The sequence below is a fragment of the Rhynchophorus ferrugineus genome, unplaced genomic scaffold (genome assembly GCF_030347505.1).
Source record: "Rhynchophorus ferrugineus isolate W39M unplaced genomic scaffold, kcgeb_rfMv2 rfM8, whole genome shotgun sequence".
NCBI lineage: Eukaryota > Metazoa > Arthropoda > Insecta > Coleoptera > Curculionidae > Rhynchophorus > Rhynchophorus ferrugineus.
In genome coordinates this window covers 26,092,355-26,114,368 of record NW_027472587.1, presented here as the reverse complement: position 1 = coordinate 26,114,368, position 22,014 = coordinate 26,092,355, and the positions used below count along the sequence as shown (strand labels likewise).

General features: G+C 30.6%; 1 protein-coding gene across 1 annotated transcript in view; it reads left to right on the top strand.

Annotated features, from left to right (window-relative positions):
* The window catches only part of Poxn (paired box pox-neuro), a 94,577-nt gene that overhangs the window by 25,089 nt on the left and 47,474 nt on the right, over positions 1-22,014 (top strand). Inside the window, exon 2 of the mRNA XM_076411138.1 lies at positions 17,375-17,402. Coding sequence (XP_076267253.1) covers positions 17,390-17,402 — 13 coding nt within the window. The 5' untranslated portion in view covers positions 17,375-17,389. The remainder of the gene's footprint in view (positions 1-17,374; positions 17,403-22,014) is intronic.

Genomic DNA, 22,014 nt, shown 5'->3' with positions numbered 1-22,014 from the left:
CTCCAAAGCGTGGGAAAATGCAACAGTCGGCTCGCAAGGTTATGGAGTCTGTATTTTCGGATACACATGGAATAATTTTCATTGACTACCTTGAAAAAGGAAGGACCATCAACAGCGACTATTACATAACGTTACTCAACCGTTTGAAGAACAAAATCGCCAAAAAACGGCCCCATTTGCAGAAAAAGAAAGTGCTGCCTCACGAAGTGTGTCACAAGTGACAAAAATCCATGAATTGGGCTTCTAATTGCTTTTTCATCGACCGTATTCTCCAGATCTGGCCCACAGCAACTATTTCCTGTTCTTAGATCTCAAAAAATGCTCGCTAGGAAGAAATTTTCGTCGAATGAAGAGGTGATTGCCGAAACTGAGGCCTATTTTGAAGCAAAGGATAAATCGTACTACAAAAATGGTTTCGAAAAGTTGGAGGGTCGCAATAATCGGTGTATCACCCTTGAAGGAAATTATGTTGGATAAAAAAAATTATTTTGCCAAAAAAAATTTGTTTTACTATGGTAGGCCTGGGCATTTTTTATTTGACTTGTTATAGGTATTAATCAATATGCATAGGTTACAAAAAATTTTGATAACCAACCGCTTGGCTTCAACCGCTTCTTCGATCTTCGAAAATTGTTTACTAGGTTATTTACTTTTAATATGTTAATAAAATAACTAATTCGATGCCAAATCAGAGCCGAGTTTTAGTCGATGATTGCCTTTTCTTATGACTTACTATATTCTTACTATACTCTTTCTTTTGATTCGCCTTTTTAAGTATTTCCTAGAACTAATCAACACAATATATTTTTTGAGAATTTGTCAGATTATGGGGGATCCAACGCTAACACATATTTTTACGGCCAAATAATCAAACAAAATGTTACTGATGTTTGTCATACTATGTTCAAAGGTATCTCAACGTCATTATAGGTCACATGACAATCTTTCTTTATAAGATTACATAAAACATTACACAAAATTTAATTTTAAATTTTAGTTCATCGATACCCTATTGTCATAAGAATACAAGTTGCTCAAATTACAAAATGTTTTGTAGAGTGTTCAACAAAACTATATTTTCAAAGGCTAAAACGTCAGATGACGTATGATAACACCTAGTTCTGCCGAAGCCAGAAATATAACTCAATCATAATTCTGCGCTGTGTCAGAAATGGTTTATTTTGAAAGAAAATAAACATAATTATAAAAATGCCTTGTTAATGTAAGACTACAATCAAAAAAGATTATTTTTGGTTTGTATCAAAGTGTTACTTAGAAATAAATTGACACAGGTGAAGACCAACTTAAAATCACCAAAAAATCCGAGATAATAAAGCAAGAAAATAAAGAAATCAACCTGATATCCTTCGCATATATATATTGCCTTTAAACCTGATCAGATCTGGTATCGATAGAATCTTTATTTTTTTCCAAAATTATTGGGTATTATGGCGATTACTTTTCATGGCACTCTAACATATCGGATATTATGATCAAAAATGATGTTACTGGGTAAAGGCAATCGGTTCCCCGTTTTTTAATCCATAAAATATGACCAATAGCACAGTACCTTGTTTGTAAACAATAATTTCTTAATATAATGAGGAGTTTTGAAATCAGGCAGATGTCTCCATCAGTTTAATTGGTCAATATTACGGAAAAATAGGAAAAATGTTCGACATCAACAACAAGAAAAACATCAACTATGTAGAAGTCAATGATATATTATTAGCAACCATTATATTTTCAATAACCATTACTTGGTAATAAAATTAATTAGTATTCAAACGGTTACTTGAAATTGAAAATATTTTTTATTTAAGTCATATTAATATAATTCAATTTATAACATATTTTTAATGTTTTCAAATATTTCATTTGTAACATATCAATAAATTTTACTTGTTTTACATTTCATACACATAATTAGTATAAGTATAAAATATCAAGATAAAAAAATGTTAAACTATCACATGAATTTACTCAAAATGTTATCTCAAACCGTTTCGACATCGCGCTTTCATTGCTTGCCATGAAAAAAAGAAGATATTTTTGGTGACGTCTTGCGACTAGTAGTCACCAGACCTATATTAGCGCTTTCTGATCTTCTTATATTCAGTTCAATGTAACATGAATGTCTTGGCTGATGCACAGTTTTAAAATACTGAAGAAGTACGAGAACGATCGATAATGGATTTTTTTTATGAAAAAATTATCAGAATACATTCATACACCTAATAAAAGTTTCATAAAATTTTTGTTCTATTCTCTATTTCTAAAATCGTTTTCACTCTGCATTTACTGTTTTTATAATAAAAAAACATTATTGAATTGAAAACTACAATTTTTAAACGAAGAAATAGAAAAAACCTTTAAAATCTCTTTTTCTATTTTGCATAAATATTTTAGTCAATATTAGCGCTGTCTTCAGAAGTTAGCCGCAGTTTTTAAGGTCCTGTCCAATTATATTGGCATCGATACGATCTACAGAAGAAGACCTTAATCCAAACCATGTTTCATAGCATTTTATGTTTTTTTTTTAATTGAATGTTGCTTTTTGTGCAACCCCTTCAGCCATTACGCTCTAAATTTTAAAGCAAATCTACTTTAAATGCTCGCGCTATCTATATACGAAATTCTGTCAGTAGAATCACAACATTATTCTTCTACAAACTTAGCAAGCAAGTAATATCAATACTCTGGTACTCTGATAATTTTTTCGCTCTAAAAAACATCTATTAAGAAAAATTGGTACAATATATGTATTATCAATCAAAATATTTACATCATTTTATACAACTTTTTGACACCGTACTGAAAAAAAACGTGGTTTATTTTTTATCATTATACTTTTTGGCACTTCCTTGACATTTCGAAAATGTGGAGTTAACCTGATGACCAGAAACATGAGACATTTACACTTTGCCTTTTTCTAATTTGAATAATAAAAAATTTGACATAATAAAACCAGGAATAATAGAGCCAAGATAGTGTCGGATTTTTGACAACTAATAAACACCTGTCCAACTATAAAACGTTAATTTACACAGTCACTATGAATATACTCAACAAATGGATATAATTTGATCCTTTTCTTGTTTCACCTCTTCTTTTTTACAAGTGTGATCGCATGATACTTTCCAAAATGTCATTTCTTGAAGCTAATTTCCTGAGATAAGAACGTAAATTACAAGCTCTCATAGTGAGGATATTTCATGTAAAACGGAGAACGAAAAAAATTAATGTTCTGAAATTTATTCATATTAGGTAGAAATACCTAATGTGATTAAATAAGTTTTTATTTGAGTTTCAATGCCATAGTTAAAGATTTGTAACTATTTTCGTTAGAACCAGTGTTTTTAGTATTTTGTTGGTAAAGGTGATGGGAACAGGAATATAATAACACCATTGTTATTGTCTATTATTTTATCGCTAGATGCCTGAAATTTTTATAAATCCTTCTCGGTCCTTACCCATACATGAATGTAGCTATCGTAATTCTCTACAGTTTAGATGTATTACTAGTATGTTATATAGCAGATATATCCAGAACTTACAATGAGCTTGCATTCTGTTTAATTTAAAATATTTATCTATTTATTTAGTTCGAAAGAATCTATTTCTAGAGATATCGGATGTTAAATATCTACATGCTCCTGTATCTACATAACACAGTGTAGGAATGTCAGTCGGTCGGAAAGTGTAGCTGTTGATGCGATTGTTTGTCCGAACACTGATTACTATTTGTGGAAGGAATTTGCATGGGAACTAAAAACACTGGTTGAAGAAATACTTGGTTATTTCAATTTAAACTGATACATGTAGTCTATTCCAGTGTCTATAAGTCTATTTTTTTCGGTAAAATTTGGACTTTTTTCCGTAAAATACGGGCTCAGTTCATGAAGATATTGCTACAACTAAGAAAAAGACGTAACTTTACTACTGTAGTCGAATATATTCCTGAATTCCAGTATAACAGGCAAAGCAGTTCCACCAAAAACACATTGCCCATTTCACTGAAGCCTCCAATAACAATCAAAGTGAGACTTGACTCTTTATCTAGGAATTGAAATGTGATGATTTATATAGCAAGGAATAGCTAAAATATGATAATTATTAGAAAAATGAATTCCCTTACTTCATAACCGTCTTATCTTTCTTAAAATTCGTATAATATATTTAAAAAGTAAAAGTAATTAATTAAATTGCCTGACACTCACAAGTGATCGCTACATAGCTAGCATAAGTTTGGAACCTTCTACGTAAGACTAGCTATGAAAAGAGCTCGATACTTGGGTTCCACACTAACTAACATTATAAAACTGAGAAGAAACGAAGTTGTGGATTACGTATGACAACAATAAACAAAAACTTTCGAAGAAATTTCAGAAACTGTCTCGTTGACAGTTTCTGAAAACGAACGTTGAAAAGTCCACGTTGACATCAAAGAAGGTTATGCTAAGTTCTTGCTAAAGATGGAAAGAATCACAAACCGTTCCAATCTGCACAAACTATTGGTTTGACTTTCTACTGTGAACAACTAATGCGACTAAAATATAATATAAAAAGAGTTGCCTTCCACCATAACAACATTAAGACACACACATCTTTAGAATCATCAAAAATTGATTGGCTACGAAGTTTGGGATATTACCCCTTCAGCTACCATTTGTTCCAGTCTCTGCAAAACTTTTTTAATAATATAAATATGGCTTTAATAAAGTGAAAATCACTTGGTTCCACTTTTAGCATAGAAATTTTAGAAGAAGTAAACATATAAAAATACGAAAATAATTTCTCCACAGCCCATTATTTCAAAATATTTTGATTGTTTTACGCGACTTCTCTTGTGATTTGTAAAGTTCGTTTCAGTCAGTAAGTGTTTGAAAACAAAAATCGAGAAAAATTTATATCAAACAAGTTATTTCGATATACAATTTTTTAATAACATATTTTAATGATAAAGAACAAAATCAACTTCTGCTTTATACGAAACGAACATTGAACCAGTTTCATCGGCCACTACCAAAGATATTTTAATAAATGAATTATTTATTAGCCGCCTGAAATGTATATCGACTTATTTACGTTCAAGACAGTATATCATTTACTCGAAATGGTCGATATTCCGATTGGCTAACCGTATTTTTATTATTAATATTATTATAAACAATGAATATTATATGATGGATGATGGTATCGAGGCAGACGTCGGACTAAGCGAGCAGAAAATGGTAATTGGTTTCAGTCGTACTTTGAATTTCATCGCCGATCATTTCACATTCAATTTCTGATGGAGTAATATGTATTAAACGGTTCTTTTTTGCAAAAATAAAATATGTACGGTTACGTTTACTTCAACCTTAATGCAATATGAATTTAAACATATATATTAAGTGTTTACACTTATTGTAATCATTTCTTCACTTAATCAAAATATATTCCATCTTTCCTATGACTTTTTCCCGTCTTTCTGACAACATAGCGATACCGTGTCGGAAAAACGACGTTGGTTTAGAAAATGAGTGCCAAGCAAGCTGCATCGATCTGAAGTAGAAATCGGAAAGCGCTATGTGTAATAAGTATGCTTGGTGTGATAGAACTTTACATTCGAGCATCAACAACTCTTGCATCGCATATGCGAGGATACGTTAAACCACAACTATCCCCAGATTTCGCGCATGCGAGCTCTCCTGCTAGAAAAATTTTGTGTTACAATAATAATTCTATAGTAATAATAATTAAATATGGAAGAAGAGGGTAAGTGCAGAATGTAAGGTTATATTTATAAAAGTTTTAAAAACCAAACAGCATCAATTTTATTTATAGTGGGAATGTTAGCTGCCAAATTTATAACACATCATTTTCAACGACATTGAATAGGTATCAACATATGCCAAAATTTAATACAATTGCGGAGATGGTTGTGAAGTAACGTATACTGCAAAAGCTGAGCTTTAGCCATGCAAGACGATGACTATACGCCTATTACTCGCTCTTGTATGTCATTCAATGTATACAACTGGCATTGGTAGACATCCATAGTAACAGTTTCATTTAGCTTTAGCAGCTCGTAAAACACTACTCTTAGTTGATCTTGATCCTTCGGTGTCGATGTGAATGACTCTCCTGGACTAATCCATGAGTTTATTGCAATTGAGATTACTGTAGTAGATCCATTTCCCATCGCCAACATTTTCCTTTAAATTTTTTATTATTTTATTTATTTATTTTTTTTTAATAAAAGGATTGGAAAGAGACATCAAGAGGACAGGCGAGAAGTATTCAAAAAAAACACTTCATATGAAAAAACGTGGAGAGAAAATTGAGATGACAATGAGAATAAAGACAAGGAGGTGGCGAATGAACAAGATAAACACTATAAAAAAAGGGTTTCAAAATAACCAGAGCGATTAGAGAAAAGAAGGGAAAACGCTAGAAATTTAGAAAATGAGAACAATTTGGAGGAAAATTTGGAATTGATGAATTTTAAGTATAACCCTGTCTATAATATTAATGACTGATGTTTTATATAAATGAATGAGATTTTGCAGATGATGTAATAATAACAACTGTTAGGCCATAACACATCTACAGAAAATCTTAAACAGATGGACAGTAAGAGAATATGTAATGATAACAAAAAAGGAAAAACGAAAGGTATGATGATGAAAGAGCCAGACTAAATATCCAAATTGATGGTATAAAAATAGACGTATAGTAAAATAAATGTATATAAGTATATGAGTATACAAATCGGAAGTAATGGAAGCTAGAAGATGCCAGAAAAGAAAGTCAAAACCGACTGAAACAAATTCGTTAATAAAAAAAAGAAATATCAAGCAAAACTAAAACGGAGGTGTACAAAATAACTTACAGGCTTAGTAGCATTCAAGTAGCAGACTTAATGAGACGTGGGTATTGCCAAAAAAGATAAAAGTAACACAAAAGCAACAGAAATTAAACATATCAGGAGGATCTGGGATGTAACAAATATGGATAGGACGAGAAGTAAATATATATGAATAGACCTCAATAGTGAATGAGTGAAATAGTTTATAAAAAGGACAAAGGAACTCATTTGGTGGGGACAGTTTCAGCGCATTGAAGACACAAGTTAGGTAAAGAGAATATAGAAAGAAAATACAGAAATTAAAAAAATCGGAGGGTGACCTAAGGAAACCTGGGATAAATATATCAGAGAAATACTTCAGAAGAAAGGAAAAACCTCGGCCGAAACAAGAATAGAATCAGACTCAATGGTCTAAGAAAATCTTGGTATCCCAAATACTAATACACCCCAATTAACAACTAATTCAAATAGCGATAAAAAATGTTTTTATTAGAACACAAAAAATAATAACAAAATGTATATTGCCACTTTAGTAATATAACGAAATCAACGAAAATGTACGTTTTCCAATCGTTAAAAATCTATTTAACGTCTCCTGGTTTAAATAACCAACACATCAACTCGGTAGTGAAACTACACGCATTATCAGTAAAAGCGTAACTATAACATTCATGTTCCGCGCGCCAGGCCCATGTGACATGCATGAGAAATTTAAATATTGATCATGTTTTATGCTGAAAAATATGAAATTAATGTAAATCAAAATCATAAGCGCAACGTGTTCAGGCCAAATTATTCTGGTAGTCGGTTCGAATTTGCATGCCCCATCACGCATCACATTCGCTACTACCCTTAAATTTAGTCACAGCGTTTAAACGCCGGTCGCTGGCTTTTACGCTCTGACCGTTTCCCCTTCCCCCCAACTCGCCGCCGTTCCCCGCCGGCGTCCTTACCTCTTCGACGTCGACCCTCAGGTATTTTTACATACTACATACTTGCGAAACGACCTACCGATAGGTCCGCGCGATATCCGAACTGAATTTCGCTATATTTAGTTACTGTTACGCTTGTTAAAATTGCTATATAAATATTAAATACACTTTTGTGTGTTTACATAAGACTATTTATGAAGAAAGGTATATAATAAATGTTTACTTAGAGTAATATAATAAAACTTTATATTGAAATAAACTCAAGTTATTAAACTAAAGAATCAATGTTAGCAACCGTTAAATAACCTAATATTACTGTTAAACTCAATGGTTTCTATATTTATCTATATAAAATAACAGTCTTCCCTTTTGTATTATTGAGTTATTCATTATATACAGGCGCTAATAACACTCAAAAGTTATATTTTCGATACACATTACCTTTATTTTTTATTTAAAAAAATCTGCTGGCAAAGTCCGAACAGTTTTAGGACGCATGGTTTCAGCTATTTAAAAATAATGATTTTGATATTAATTACACAGAACGGTCTGAAGAATTAAACAAGTTCGAAAACCATGACAATTACAAGACTCAGTTAACCCAGCTCAAATTCTCAAAGATCTCCCAAATGGTTGCACACGATAGGAAAGTTCCAAAATGCCTGCAAATGCCTTTAAACCTTTAAACATCACGGTTTCGTTACTTGCCACTTAAAAGAAGAGTATTATGTAACCGTCGACGAATAGTGAAGCTACTACGATAATCATAAGTCAAGAAAGTTATGGGCTAGACCAGGAGAGCCATCCACATCGGCACTGAATCTGAATATTGATGGTTATAATATCTTGTTATGAATACGGTGGAATCAGCAAGGTGTAACTTATTACGAGCTGCTAAAGCCGAATGAGAATGTTAGTACAAATGAATAAACCACTTAGTGTTGCAAAAAAGACTAGCACTATCAAGCAACATGCGCAAAATAATCACCTTAAATGACAACGCTAGTTCATACCTTATAAAAATAATGGAAAATACACTGTTGCAGCTCGAATGAAAGTTTTGCCTCACCCGGCCTATTCGCCAGACCTGGCGCTTTCACGTAAAATACCAATGATGTTTTCAGCATGAATACTACACCATACAGTTGTTTTAGTGGATGCAATGATGTTTGAAATGCAAATTAATTGAGGATTCTGTGTTCCCCAAAGCCGACTGTTCTGTTTGTTGACATGGTCACTGGGAAGAAAATATACTTTATCGCTTTATCATTATCAATAAAATATACTTTATCATTACCAATTTAGACGAAAAGTCTTCAATTTTACCAGACTGTCTTAGGATCGCATTACTGTACTCATCTCCTTGATGAAAATCTCTTGGTAGCAATTTTTCAACTAATTGAATTTTGTACGGGAACATTTTTAAATCAGTTTTCAAAATTCGCCTTAAACTGCGTGCAGAAATGTGTAACTGGGAACCACGTCTCCGAATTGATGTTTCTGGAGACTCTGTAACACTACCAGACCAGACACCAGAGCCACATTTTCAGGGTTACAAGACGTCCATCATCTTCCAGAACGATGCTTGCTTGCTGTCGTACCGTACTGTCGAAAATTCGCATGTAAACCATAAATTGTGATTTTGTGAGGCACTGAACGATTAGAATATTTTTGACGCAATTTCCACTGGGTGGCAATAATGGAACGATTATTTTCAATAAATGTTGTCACTATTTCTGCTCGTTCTTGTGGCATATATTTATTCAAAATAAAATTAGGATGCCTACAAACACAGTGATTATCGCGAAATTGAGCTAAACGCCAAATAACTCAGATGGCGTGCAATCAAAATTCTAGGGAGACTTTTGCTCCACCTGTTATTGCCTGCCTATATATTTTAAAGTCTCCTTTTACCAACTATGGGTTTATCTGGACTGGTCCTAAAGTTCCGAACCACGGTCCTCGGCATTAAGCCTACCGACTGGCAAGTGACCAACTTTAGAAATCATCCCAGAAGACATCCGCTCTTACCCAGCCTGGTTACTGGCGTGACTGGGATCATTTTCCTTGTCGGATTTTACACTATTTCCTAGAACATACCATGCCCCAGCAGGATTCGAACCCGCAGCTATCGCAACACTAGGAGGGCCGTCCCAGCGCTTTTACCACTGCGCCACCAAGCCGGCTAATTGAACTCTTGTTTGCTGCTATATGTAAAGACTGTCTCAATAAAATTTCATCTTTTTCGAATGTTTCTCCGTGGGATATCTATTTTAATCAAAAATATAGCTGTAGTTGGAAACGAAGTTCTTTGAAATTTAGATGGGAATGGAATTACGACCAATATTCTTCTACTGGGGAAGGTTCCAGTTACAAATTCGCAATCAATAATACTAGTCATTCTTGTGATACATAATACACGTCAGCAATAATTCTAATTCATAGTTATTATTATTATTATTATTCTGAATTCACAATGATAGTTAAAATCACACACTCTGTGCTTTGTCTAGTTAGACCAAACATGCTTTGAACTGTCTATAGAATGTTCCTATATTGCCAGAATATAAAAGAAACAAACACAAGTACATCCAAATTGTTTAAGGCAATATTTCACGTAATATATTTTTAAAATATTGATATTTATGGGGACATCCGACAGTTATTTTTTGATCTCTTAAAAGGCTGCCGAATTACCGAACACTACCCCAACATTCTTTAAAAAAACAAAATGGTGAAAGCATTGTAATAATTAATTACTCCATTTGTAACACATATGATGTATATATTATAGATTGATGAACTTTTTCTTCGTATAAACTTTAATTATACTAGCACATATATATAATAACATTGCACTTTCAGTTCGAAACCCTCTTGAAAGAGCCTTAAAAATTAATCCAAACTTTTCGCTTGGTGTATTTAATATATAAAGATATGTTTCAATTGGAATTAACAAAGGACAAACCTCCAGAAGAGAACCAGAAAATAAAGTAATAATTAATTTTATTTGTGTCATGTACTAATGTCAAACCATTCGTTTCTTTAAAACATACCAATATATAATATGAAGGATTAGGCAGAGTACTACATCGTAAAAGGTAAGAAGTAATCATTCGTGGCTCCTCAAATATTAAATATTAATTTTCAAACACTGTAAATAGATAAATGATGAATGATTATGTTTATATTTAATAATATTTCGTAAATATCGACGATATTGCAGACAATTTGTTTAATACGTGCAAAGTAAGTCGGCGGCATCAACTGTGATGTTTTGTCGCAAACGTTTAGTTAATAACTGTTTGATCAGAACCACGTTCTTTAAACAGGGCTTTGCAGAAAGCTTAATAATTATCGTCCTTATCAGTTTATTAACATCATCATCATTTTTACGACAACAACCGATATTATTACACCTAAGACAACATTCATAAAAGCCTTGATTGATGACGAACAATATTTGATTGTTTTGTCGATAATATAGGCAATTTCTAACTTATATTCGTGGGGTGGCTTTTATTAATAACATTGAGACAATTTCCCGTAAATGTCTGAATCCAATAATCCGAAAATCGAGCTCAATTACGGCCATCCGAGTTAGAGAAAAGCGACGCTATGTTGCTCCTCTCACACATTGCGTCTACAAGTATAGTCGTAGTAGTAGACATATATGTTCTTGCATATATATCTTTTATTTTACTGAATATTTATGACAATTTGTTTTATTTATGATAGTTTCAGATAATTTTTTTAATATATATGTCCCTAAAAATTCAATCGTTTAGTATTTCTCAACGTTTAAAGGGCTTAATTAAGGACAGTCCTTGGCAATGTTGTCAACAATATTGGGCAATTAAGAATCCATATTCATACAATAACTGGTATTGCTTTGAATACAAACGTACAATTACCCTGAAATATTTCAATCCATTAAGAATTCGATCTCAGTCCACATCAGACTGATATGACAAAGATACAGTCTCGAAATGGTTGAAGAACTATGTTACTAAACATACATGGCCCTATATGTATTTATTTTATTTTATTATTATAATAATTACTTTGAATAGAAATAATAAATGGTTTAAGTTAGTTATGTATAGATTACAATTTCGTAATCTTACATGACCTCACATCTTCTCACACGGTGTATTCTTCCTTATTGTCTTAAGATGTTAAGCTAAAAAACAACAACACACCATTTACATTACATGTATGAAGAGTTTTGTTTTCCTAATTGATTTAAAGGAAATTGTTATTTAAAAAATATTTAAGTATTCAAGACTTCTTGTTGTGGTTTCCACAACCAGACAACTGAACATATGACAACCAGACGAGAGAGAATCCCAATATCAATTACCATTATCCATTTAAATTAACAATACCTATATATGCAAAATGCAACAAACCTCTTTTATTATCAATTATATTAACTCATTATATTTAATATAAATAAATATAGGTGAATTATTACATCATTACCCAAAATCATGCAATTTTATCCTAGTTACTCAGTTAAAATAGATTGTTAAAATACATACATAGAAAAATTAAAACTTAAACATAAGATAAACAATAAGTGCTGCATGTATTTTGATTAGCAATTGGTGAAAATATGAAGTATCAATGTTAGCAACTGTCTCTAGATGTGTTTTCTAATATTATTATATTGTTACTAACGAGAGAATATTAGGTGATTGTATGTATTCTGATCAGTTTTTCACTTTAACAAGGTATTCATTGACAAAAACTGGTACAATTATTACTATTAGTACTATTAATCCATATATTTTCTGTAATTGTCTACAACTTTTTCTCATCGTAGCAAAACCATGTAGCAAAAACAATTTTGATTTGACAGCTATCTAAAATCAATTTCAGCTGTTTCTTCGTCATTTTGAAACAACGTGCCACACATGCATTTGAACAAATTCAGAAGGTGCTATATATGATGAGGATTCTGAGTGCGGTATGTTTCACAAATCTTGCCAAATGTGGCCAAGCGTTGTTATGCAAGAGAATAACTTTGAGTCTGTTACTTGCTATAGCTAAACCTTTTTGCAATTTTTTTTTTCGATTTTTATTAGATAATCTTAATTATAATTTAATTTATTACCACATTTCATTTGAACTTGAATTATTTCACAAGGAAGACGAGTGCGAGATAAATACATAAATATGTATTCCTCAATTATAAAATTATAATAATTTAAGCTATAGTTTACACTATAAGTATATACTTTATTTTATAATTTCCTATGGTTTGGTTCTCTTAAATCTTCTGCATGTTGTCCAGTATTTATATTGCTTCCATTGTTAGTTAGTATGATTTAGTAATCTTCTTTCGTGTTTTAAGGTGAAATCTTGAATAACTTTGCAAATCCATTTGATTTCCAGGTCATAGTGCAGTTCTTCTTCATTGGTTACGTAGCGATAGGCATCGGTAATTAATCGAAGAATTTTGTTTTGGCAGAGTTGGATGACTAGTTGATTTGAATTTTTAGTGCAACCCCATATTTACATCCCAATCCCATAGGTCTAAATTGACTTTATGATTAACTTCTTCTTGCTTCTTTTTCTTTAATACTTTTTAAAATTTTTTGCGATTGGGGAAGGCGTCATCTCTGACTTCGGTCCAATTAGACTGTGCCTATATCTCTAATACTAGTTCATCTTCATCAGTATGGTAATCGTCTGCATAAGCAGTTGCAGTTGCAAACGAATAGCAGCCAAATCCTTAGTTAGTTGCAACAGTTATTCGTCCTTAATTATTCATATTCTTTCATTAATATATTTAAATCCATTATGTTGTATTGTATCAAATATTTTTTCACTAACTCTCACTTTCTTGACTATTTCAAAACGTGGAACGTCTTTTATTTGAAAACACGTATTTACCTCACTTTGGGTTGACCGTTTCACCGTACCCCGTATCTAGGAATTCTTTGAAATTGACCGTATTTTAGTACGGATGAATTTTTATTTGATTTTTAAATGCTCGTTTCCGGGAAGAAAAAAACACGTCTTGACTCCATGAAGGTCGGGACCGAACTCTTTTTATTTTTGCAACATGTTATCCAATTTGTTCAACTGACATCGGTAGACAACTGCAGTAACATTGCTGATCCCACAATTAGCAACACCTTATAACCATGAATATTCCGCTTCGATATCGATATGGATGACTAGCCCGTGACTTTGCCTTCAATAGATCCACAGTCACAATAGGTCTCACAAAACTCTTCATTTTGGCCGGAAAACAATCTGGCATTTTCAGTCAATTCGTGTGGTAGCCATTTCCCTCCTTTTCAACCTTTCCTATTTCATATAAACATCTACAGACAAATGATTCCTCAACATTTAAACTGTAGAAAAGTTACGAAAATCTATGGAAATAAATGAGACCAGTATCACGATAAATTTTTAAAAGTATTCTATTTTCTATTTCTATTTTTAAGGCTTCGGCAGCAGATTTCTTCAAATTTGAAAATGTAAGCGTTCCATGACGAGGGTCTAAATGGAAAAATGACATGTATAGAAGTATTAAAACTATTAAATTTACTAGTTAAGGTTGTTCAACAATTATTTACATTAATACTTTCACCACCAGATATCGCTGATCAAATTAAATGCAAGCATCTAATAGGTATTTCAATAGAACTATTGTGTTTATTTGAAATTGCCATTTATGTCATCATGTATAAAATATAACATCATTCAAATATCCGCTGCAATATCTTACGGCAACTGGTCCAATTTTAAATCATTTTTCCACATAAATTGAGCTGAATTTAAGTTGTGTCCCAAATTCTTATGACGTTTCTTCATTGAACCGATCATTTTGGGCACCAAATGTTGAAGATTCAATTTTAAAAGTCAGATAGGTTAGAAGTTTGCTATCTGCGCAATATTTACATGTCTCAAATAGTGATGATGATGACATCAGTGACTAAAGAGTAAATAAGAGGTTAAGAAAGTTGTTACATAGGCCGCCAACGTTGTCATATCCCCATCTATTAAAATACAATAAAACAATTAAAAACACAAACAAATTAAAATAATATATTAAAAGAAATTTGAACTATTTCGCAAATTTCTTAAAATTATAAAACCAATTGTTACTAAATGGCTTTAAAATAACATACTTTGAGTAATACTTATTCAATGAAACTATACTAGAGTTCGCTTGAAAGATAATATTCGTCGGCAATGTCAGTAATTTTTCGTCATATTTTTTAATTTTTTCTACCCAAAATGGAAAATGGATATAGCTGAGGCTCTATCTAGAATTCTGTAGATTATGGTAATTGATGCTTAAGTGAACCTTAATGTAAGAATTACTTTGCTCGTTTTCTATATGAAAATTTTGAGGATAACTATGTTCAATAATGAAGAAAGTATTGATAAGTTTAAATTACTACACCACTGAACATTATAGCAAAATATCACAAGTAAGATTATTTTCAGAACTGTATAATTTCAGAGCATCTTATTCAGAGCAAATATAAGCATTCATGATCTTTTTTGACTCTTATATTATAAACACAAATGCGGAATAATAAATTAAATAATACATGTTTTAATATTAAAACCGAGAATATATGAATAAAGCAATTTTGAAATTGATATTTAACTTTATCTGCATATTAAAACAATATGAACACTATAAAGTAATTTATTTTTTTACAATTTAGTAATGTATATTAAAGGTATAATATATATATATATATATATATATATATATATATATATATATATATATATATATATATATATACATTAATTAAATTAACTATTGTTTTTTTTTAAATTTAGATCAATAAAGTGAATAACCAAAACAATTTATTCCAATTTCAAACAATAAAATGTCATATAGTCACATATCTTATAGCAATCGTTTTTAGCACCTTAATATTTATCAGTGCTTTAAAATGTTTCCATATTTACTGTTAATAATTCAATAATTTCTTTTATTTGTCTTATGCCTTCTATCTATACAAATCATGTAGGTAGTTTCTTTACATATTTATTCTATTCTTCGATCTTATTATAGCATTGGTTTATCTACTGTTTTCTACTTTGTCTTATGTACCACTTGGGAACTAACAATTCACCAACAAATGAGGAATTATAATTCCATGAAGCTATTCTATTATCGTTAACATTATTTGCAACATTCATTTTAACTCTTGATGCAACTTTAAACTCTTATGCAACTTAACTTATGTACTACTTTCAATATTCGGTTAACAGATGTTAATATGTACTAACATTTACAGAAAAACTTTAACCTTTAGAATTACCTCTAGTACAATGAAACACTATGTCTCCAGAACAATTTTTCTTAATCATATTCTATGCACCAGGTATCAAGTTAAATCAAAAACTGATTTCGAAATTCTAAATATTTTGTAATGAAAGAGGACAGAAGATTCTCGAGTGTTGTTAATATATGTTGAAATTAAATTATTGGTATATGTTGGGTTTTTCATGCACAGCATTTCGATAAAGCCGATGTTGATTGATAAATTGATTTGAATTTGTTCTCTCCACAAAAAAATTAAAATATAATTTTATGTTATCATACCGTTCTTAATCGTTTCTATGCAAACTTGTCATAACTCTAATAGTTCCAGGAATACGGGGATAACCGAAAATAACACAAAATGTTTAAAAAACACTGGTTAAGACTAAATAACTTTATTCAATAATGTTTTAACACACTCACTTGTCGTTTTAATATCGCCGTAACGGTAAAGTTTAGGAATTCTTCTACCGATTCAAAATCGCCTCTCGGCATTTTGCGGTACAACGTTGCAAGATTTTGGTTTCAAAAATTACAGAACAGAAACAGAAATGACGAATAATGCCGCATAAACCATTACCGCATAATAGTTGGAGCTAACAGTGCGTCGGCCAGAGCCTAAAGTATTTGTTTATACATTTTGCGTCACCGATCTGACGGCTAATCTTGGTTCATTGAGTTTATGTATTACGTTTTATTGAAATTTATTTATTTGTAGTGCAAATTACAAACATTTTAGACCTAAAAATTCTTCCTCGATATAAGCTTTAACCGTGCCAAATTTCACGCGTCTAGATGCCCCCTTTTTTTTCACAAAAAAAGGCAACATTTTTGCTATTCCGATTAATATTCAAATATTTCCTATTAATTTAATTTTTAAATACTATTAGTTGACCATATTTATTATTATCTAATTAGTAATTATATTTAAATGTTATAATCCAACGAAAAACTATTTGAGAATATTTTCTACTCTTTTCTTCACCCTTAACACTGTACGAAATTATTAGCGTCGCGGGTTGGCGGACATTTTTTTTCCATATTTCGTATAAATTGTTCACGAAAACCGACTAATTTGAATGGGCATTAAATGTGAAACCGTGCAGAAAAATCGGTGGAAAAAAATGTGACCGCTTTCATTAGAATATTTATGAGGCGGGGTAAAGAAACAAAGGTTCGGGCGAAACAATTTTAACTGATTTCGGTAGCGTAGAGAATTCTCTCACCATTATTTTCCATACATGATGATAATTGTGACAATTAATTCCTTTGTCTTTACAGATCCTGGTTCAAACCATGCCCCATACTGGTAAGTATAATGAAAAATATCTACAAAAATATTCTTTATTAGTTATAATAATGATTTTGATACCTTGACTTAAGAAAATCGTAATTAACCTTACGTAAGAAAATTTATATTGGTTGATTCAAAGTATTTTGATCATTTTTAACTATAAAATTCCATTTTTGTGGAAAAATTGGTGCAATATATATTAATCAAAATATGTTCAATCTTTCTCTACAACTCTTTTCTTTCTATCATACTATATCTGTTATCTATTATACTATATCATACATATCATAGACTTATATATATTCATATTACATCGATTTGAACGAAATGATTGGTAGTCAAAAGATACTATGTCTGGTGAGTACTTTGAGAGTGACAAAACTTCTCATTCAAGCTGCAACAATATGGTACATCCCTCATAGCTCCTGCAACGAATAATTGAATGTCGTCATGCAAGAAGATGACTTTACCTCTCTTGCTATTTTCTCTTGTTATTTTTTCCTTTTTACCTGGCAGGCAAAAAAGTGACGATGTTTAAACCGATCGAAATATTTTCTCTCCTTTTGAATCTTTCCCAACTAAACATCAAGAAACTGTATCTATTTACTGTTAGCTGTTAAATTCTTTGCAATTTCTAGCTAGGTTTTTGTGCAATTAGTCTGGAATTTAATTATCTTCGAACTTTTTTGATCCTTCAGGTCGTTCTTTGTCATCGACACTAATGTTGTCAGTATTACCGCCTTCAAAATAATTGATCCATTTTGGAATTAAACGAATATTGAAAGATGAATTTCTTCACTTTTTCATAACCACTAATTTCTTAAAACGCTCTATAATTGGTGAATTCCCACTATAGATTAACATACCTTCTTTTGAGATACCTCGTTTTTTGACAACAAATCTTTGAAGAAGCAAGTGGTAACAATCTTGTAATTCAGTGTCTATCACTAGTCCGAATTTTAAATAACTTTTTAACAATCAAAGCACCTGGAATTTTATTGCAGTATGTACACTTACTTCTGCTTTTAAAAGTATGATCGAAATACGTTGAAAAACTTTGCTGTAAAAGGGCTCCATATAACCAGACTTATTATATCTATATAACCAGAGACCAGATTTATTTTAGATCAACGAAAACAACTTTAATTAATTAATTAATGTAATGTATTAATTTATATATTTATTAATAATATATACATATATATATATATATATATATATATATATATATATATATATATATTTATTAATAAAATTAAAATAGTATAGTATAGTTAGTCGATCATGGCTTATATAAATAATATCAACTATACAAAGAGTTTTCCACAAGTAATGAATGATGAAGTGATATATAATTTTTAAATTCCATATGACTAATATATTATGGTATTAATTTGTATATAATTACCATAACGAAATTGCAAACGGTTTACAAATAATTACTCGATAAATCTGTACTTTATTAATTTTAAAATTTGATTATAATAAAAATACAAATAGCTTATATAGGTCTTTATTTATTTTACATTTTAGAATTTTAAATTTTACAATTACCAGTATATATGTGTTTACTAAAAAAGCTTTTTATATATCGTATACTTTTCATTACTATTTTTGGTTCTACCTATTTCATTTGACTGATTTTTAACGTTAGATTTGGTAGTTTTCTTGTAAATAACAATATATTGTATATTAATATAGCAGCATTTTGGAACGATATTTTTCGAAGATTGTTAATATAATAGTGTAAAAAGACTAAAATTGGGAATGATAAATAGTAAAATATTTTGACCGTTTTTATGGCAATAATAGGTAATATTTCGATTAATCTCTAGATTTTTGTTAAAAAATATTTCTGTTCAATAATAAATAAAGTATTTACATATTTTCATTCAGATCATTTTTAATTATGCCATGGGTTAATTTTTTTTCTATGATTACGTATATATTAATTTTTATATAGTATTTATGTCTATAGCACGTCTTTAGCTTTGTGTTGTCTATATTTATTATATTATATTATTTAAAAATAATAATTAACATATTAAAATGCGATAAAACATTTCTGGGGTATTATTTCATTCCATATAAAAATTCCAGTCTTTTTTGCAGATCCACAGAACATTCAAATATAAAAGTAATTCCACTTCGTTTAACATTAAATTACAAGTTGCATGTTAATAATATTCAGTAATTATTTTTTCCTATCATTTTTTAAAGATAGTACGTGAAGAAATTTGTACATCTCCGTCACGCTTATACTACCGCTGGAAAATATAAACTCATATAAAATTAACTGCCTCAAGCAATTATCTCCGTTCTTTCCTCTCTCACATTTTATACAGTAAATGATTCGTACATCTTCGTCTGACATCACGATTTTAAAAAACCAGTTGAACCGTGCATTTGACTGAAAATAGTAATTACTATTTTCAGTCGTTAGTTTGACTATCGACTGTTTCGGCTGTTTTGAGACTATCGACTGTTTTGACCGTGTTCAGTCGATTGTTCGAACAACAAACGAAGATTATTTTTAGCATAAAATTTTAGTGCAACCTCTGTCTTTAATCAAGATTTAAAAGGACCTTATCGATAAAATGCAGTTGGAGGGTTCAAGGTTACAAGAAATAAAGTTTGCTTTCGATCCTTCGAAATCGTCGAACAGTCCTTAATCGTATAGGAATTCATTTTATTGCTAAATGTGTCATACGGATATTTACGAATATACTTGCATTGAAATATATAGGTTAAAAAATGAGCTCATTCGTTATGGTCACTTAGTATCGTATTCCTAGAGTATGACATATTTAGTAACACTAAATATCCCAATTAAATTACCATTTGTGAAACGAATGGTTACGGAATCTAAAGAGATTTAGATTTAGAATGTAGCGGTGGAGTGGATTTATATAGAACAATAATTTAACAAGCACAAACGATTGCAAAATCCGATATTAACTCCAAGAAAGGTAATGCTGCTTCATCCGAGTACTGAATTAGTTCGACTAATCGATCAACCATTTTTCAAACCATTAATTCGACTCTTTTTGAAAAAAGAATATGATTAGAGGATTCGATAAGATACGACAAGATGAAGATTTTAATAAAATAACCAGAATTGATCAATACTAGACAAACATTTAAAGAAATTAGCTAGGAAGCTTTGAGTTCACCATATCGCCCTGATCTTGCGATAATAATTTATTTCGGTTTCCGCCAAAATATCTCAATAATGTAAAGCTGGCCTCACAAGGTTCACCCAGAAATCTACGAAGACAAGACAAAAATTCTTTTTCTCCAACCCATTACCTGAAAATTACATTTTTTTGATAAAAATGTAACTCATCACATCTTAATTAACGTGTAAGACGCTAAAATGAGATTGCATCGTAATTTATCCTTTGACAGCTACAATATTTCTATCTTTCCCGTAGAAAACCACTTCGTGAGTCACCCCATCAAGTGATCCATTTTCCGACGGAATTTTTTATTTAACGCTACGAAATAGCTCAATAAAGTTTGACTTGAAATAAAACACTAAACGATGTTATTCGTGTCCACTCGGTGTTAGAACTGCAGATGCGACAGATAACACGAGTAAATAGCTATAGCTTCTGTCGTTGGTAATTGCTTTTTTATGGAAATTTGTTATACCAAACGGTACATCGTTCGGTGATATTTAAGCTCATTTTTTCCTCTGTTGTATGACATAATTTAATGCTGCACAATGCGCGCGAAGTATTAATGCAATTTCATTAAACGAGCTTCAAAATTTTAATAGCTTTTCAAATGCTTCTTCTTTTTATTATCCGTTTATGTAAACATTTTCATGAAAAAAAGTATGATGTTACACGAGAAAAAAAAGAATACTGGCCTCATGAGTATAAAATGGATACTAATAACAAGTTGAACAATGACCAGGGCTATGTTTAAATTTTCCACTTATGATATTTCAAAAACAATGATGTAATTATATTTTTCTACAAATCAACATTACTTTAAACAATCTATTTTTATGCACAAAAAATCTTATAAAAATATATTATATCTAACAAATATGAAAAAAAATATTAACCCAATAAATGTGAATATACAAAGTTTTTATTATTTAACATATTAGATTTTATATATCTTCATAACCCCTTCTATAAACATGAGAAATTTTAAATTTTTATATTTACTATTAAAATATACGTTGAATAGTTCTTTGAAATTCCAGTGACTTTTCTCATGCGCCAAAAGACACAACATTTAATGTTTACTATTCTTATAACAATATCTTGTTAAGGATGATCCAGACAACTAATTATATTTAATAAATATAGCCATAAACTGATATAAGATATGATTGAGAATTTAAGTTTAATTTTATACAAAATATGTCCGGTAATTAATAAAATCAAGACATAACATAATTATATAATGAATTAATATAGATTCCTGACACCGTTAAATGAGATATAGATAACATAATAAGAATAATATTACAATATAAAAATATGTAAATGTTGTTTAAAATATGTAATATGTTGCTTGCAATATTAACACATATAGACAAATACACACTTCTTGGAACGTCATTTTGATATTATGCTGCTGGTTCTTATCTGCTTGAAGTTGAGGACAC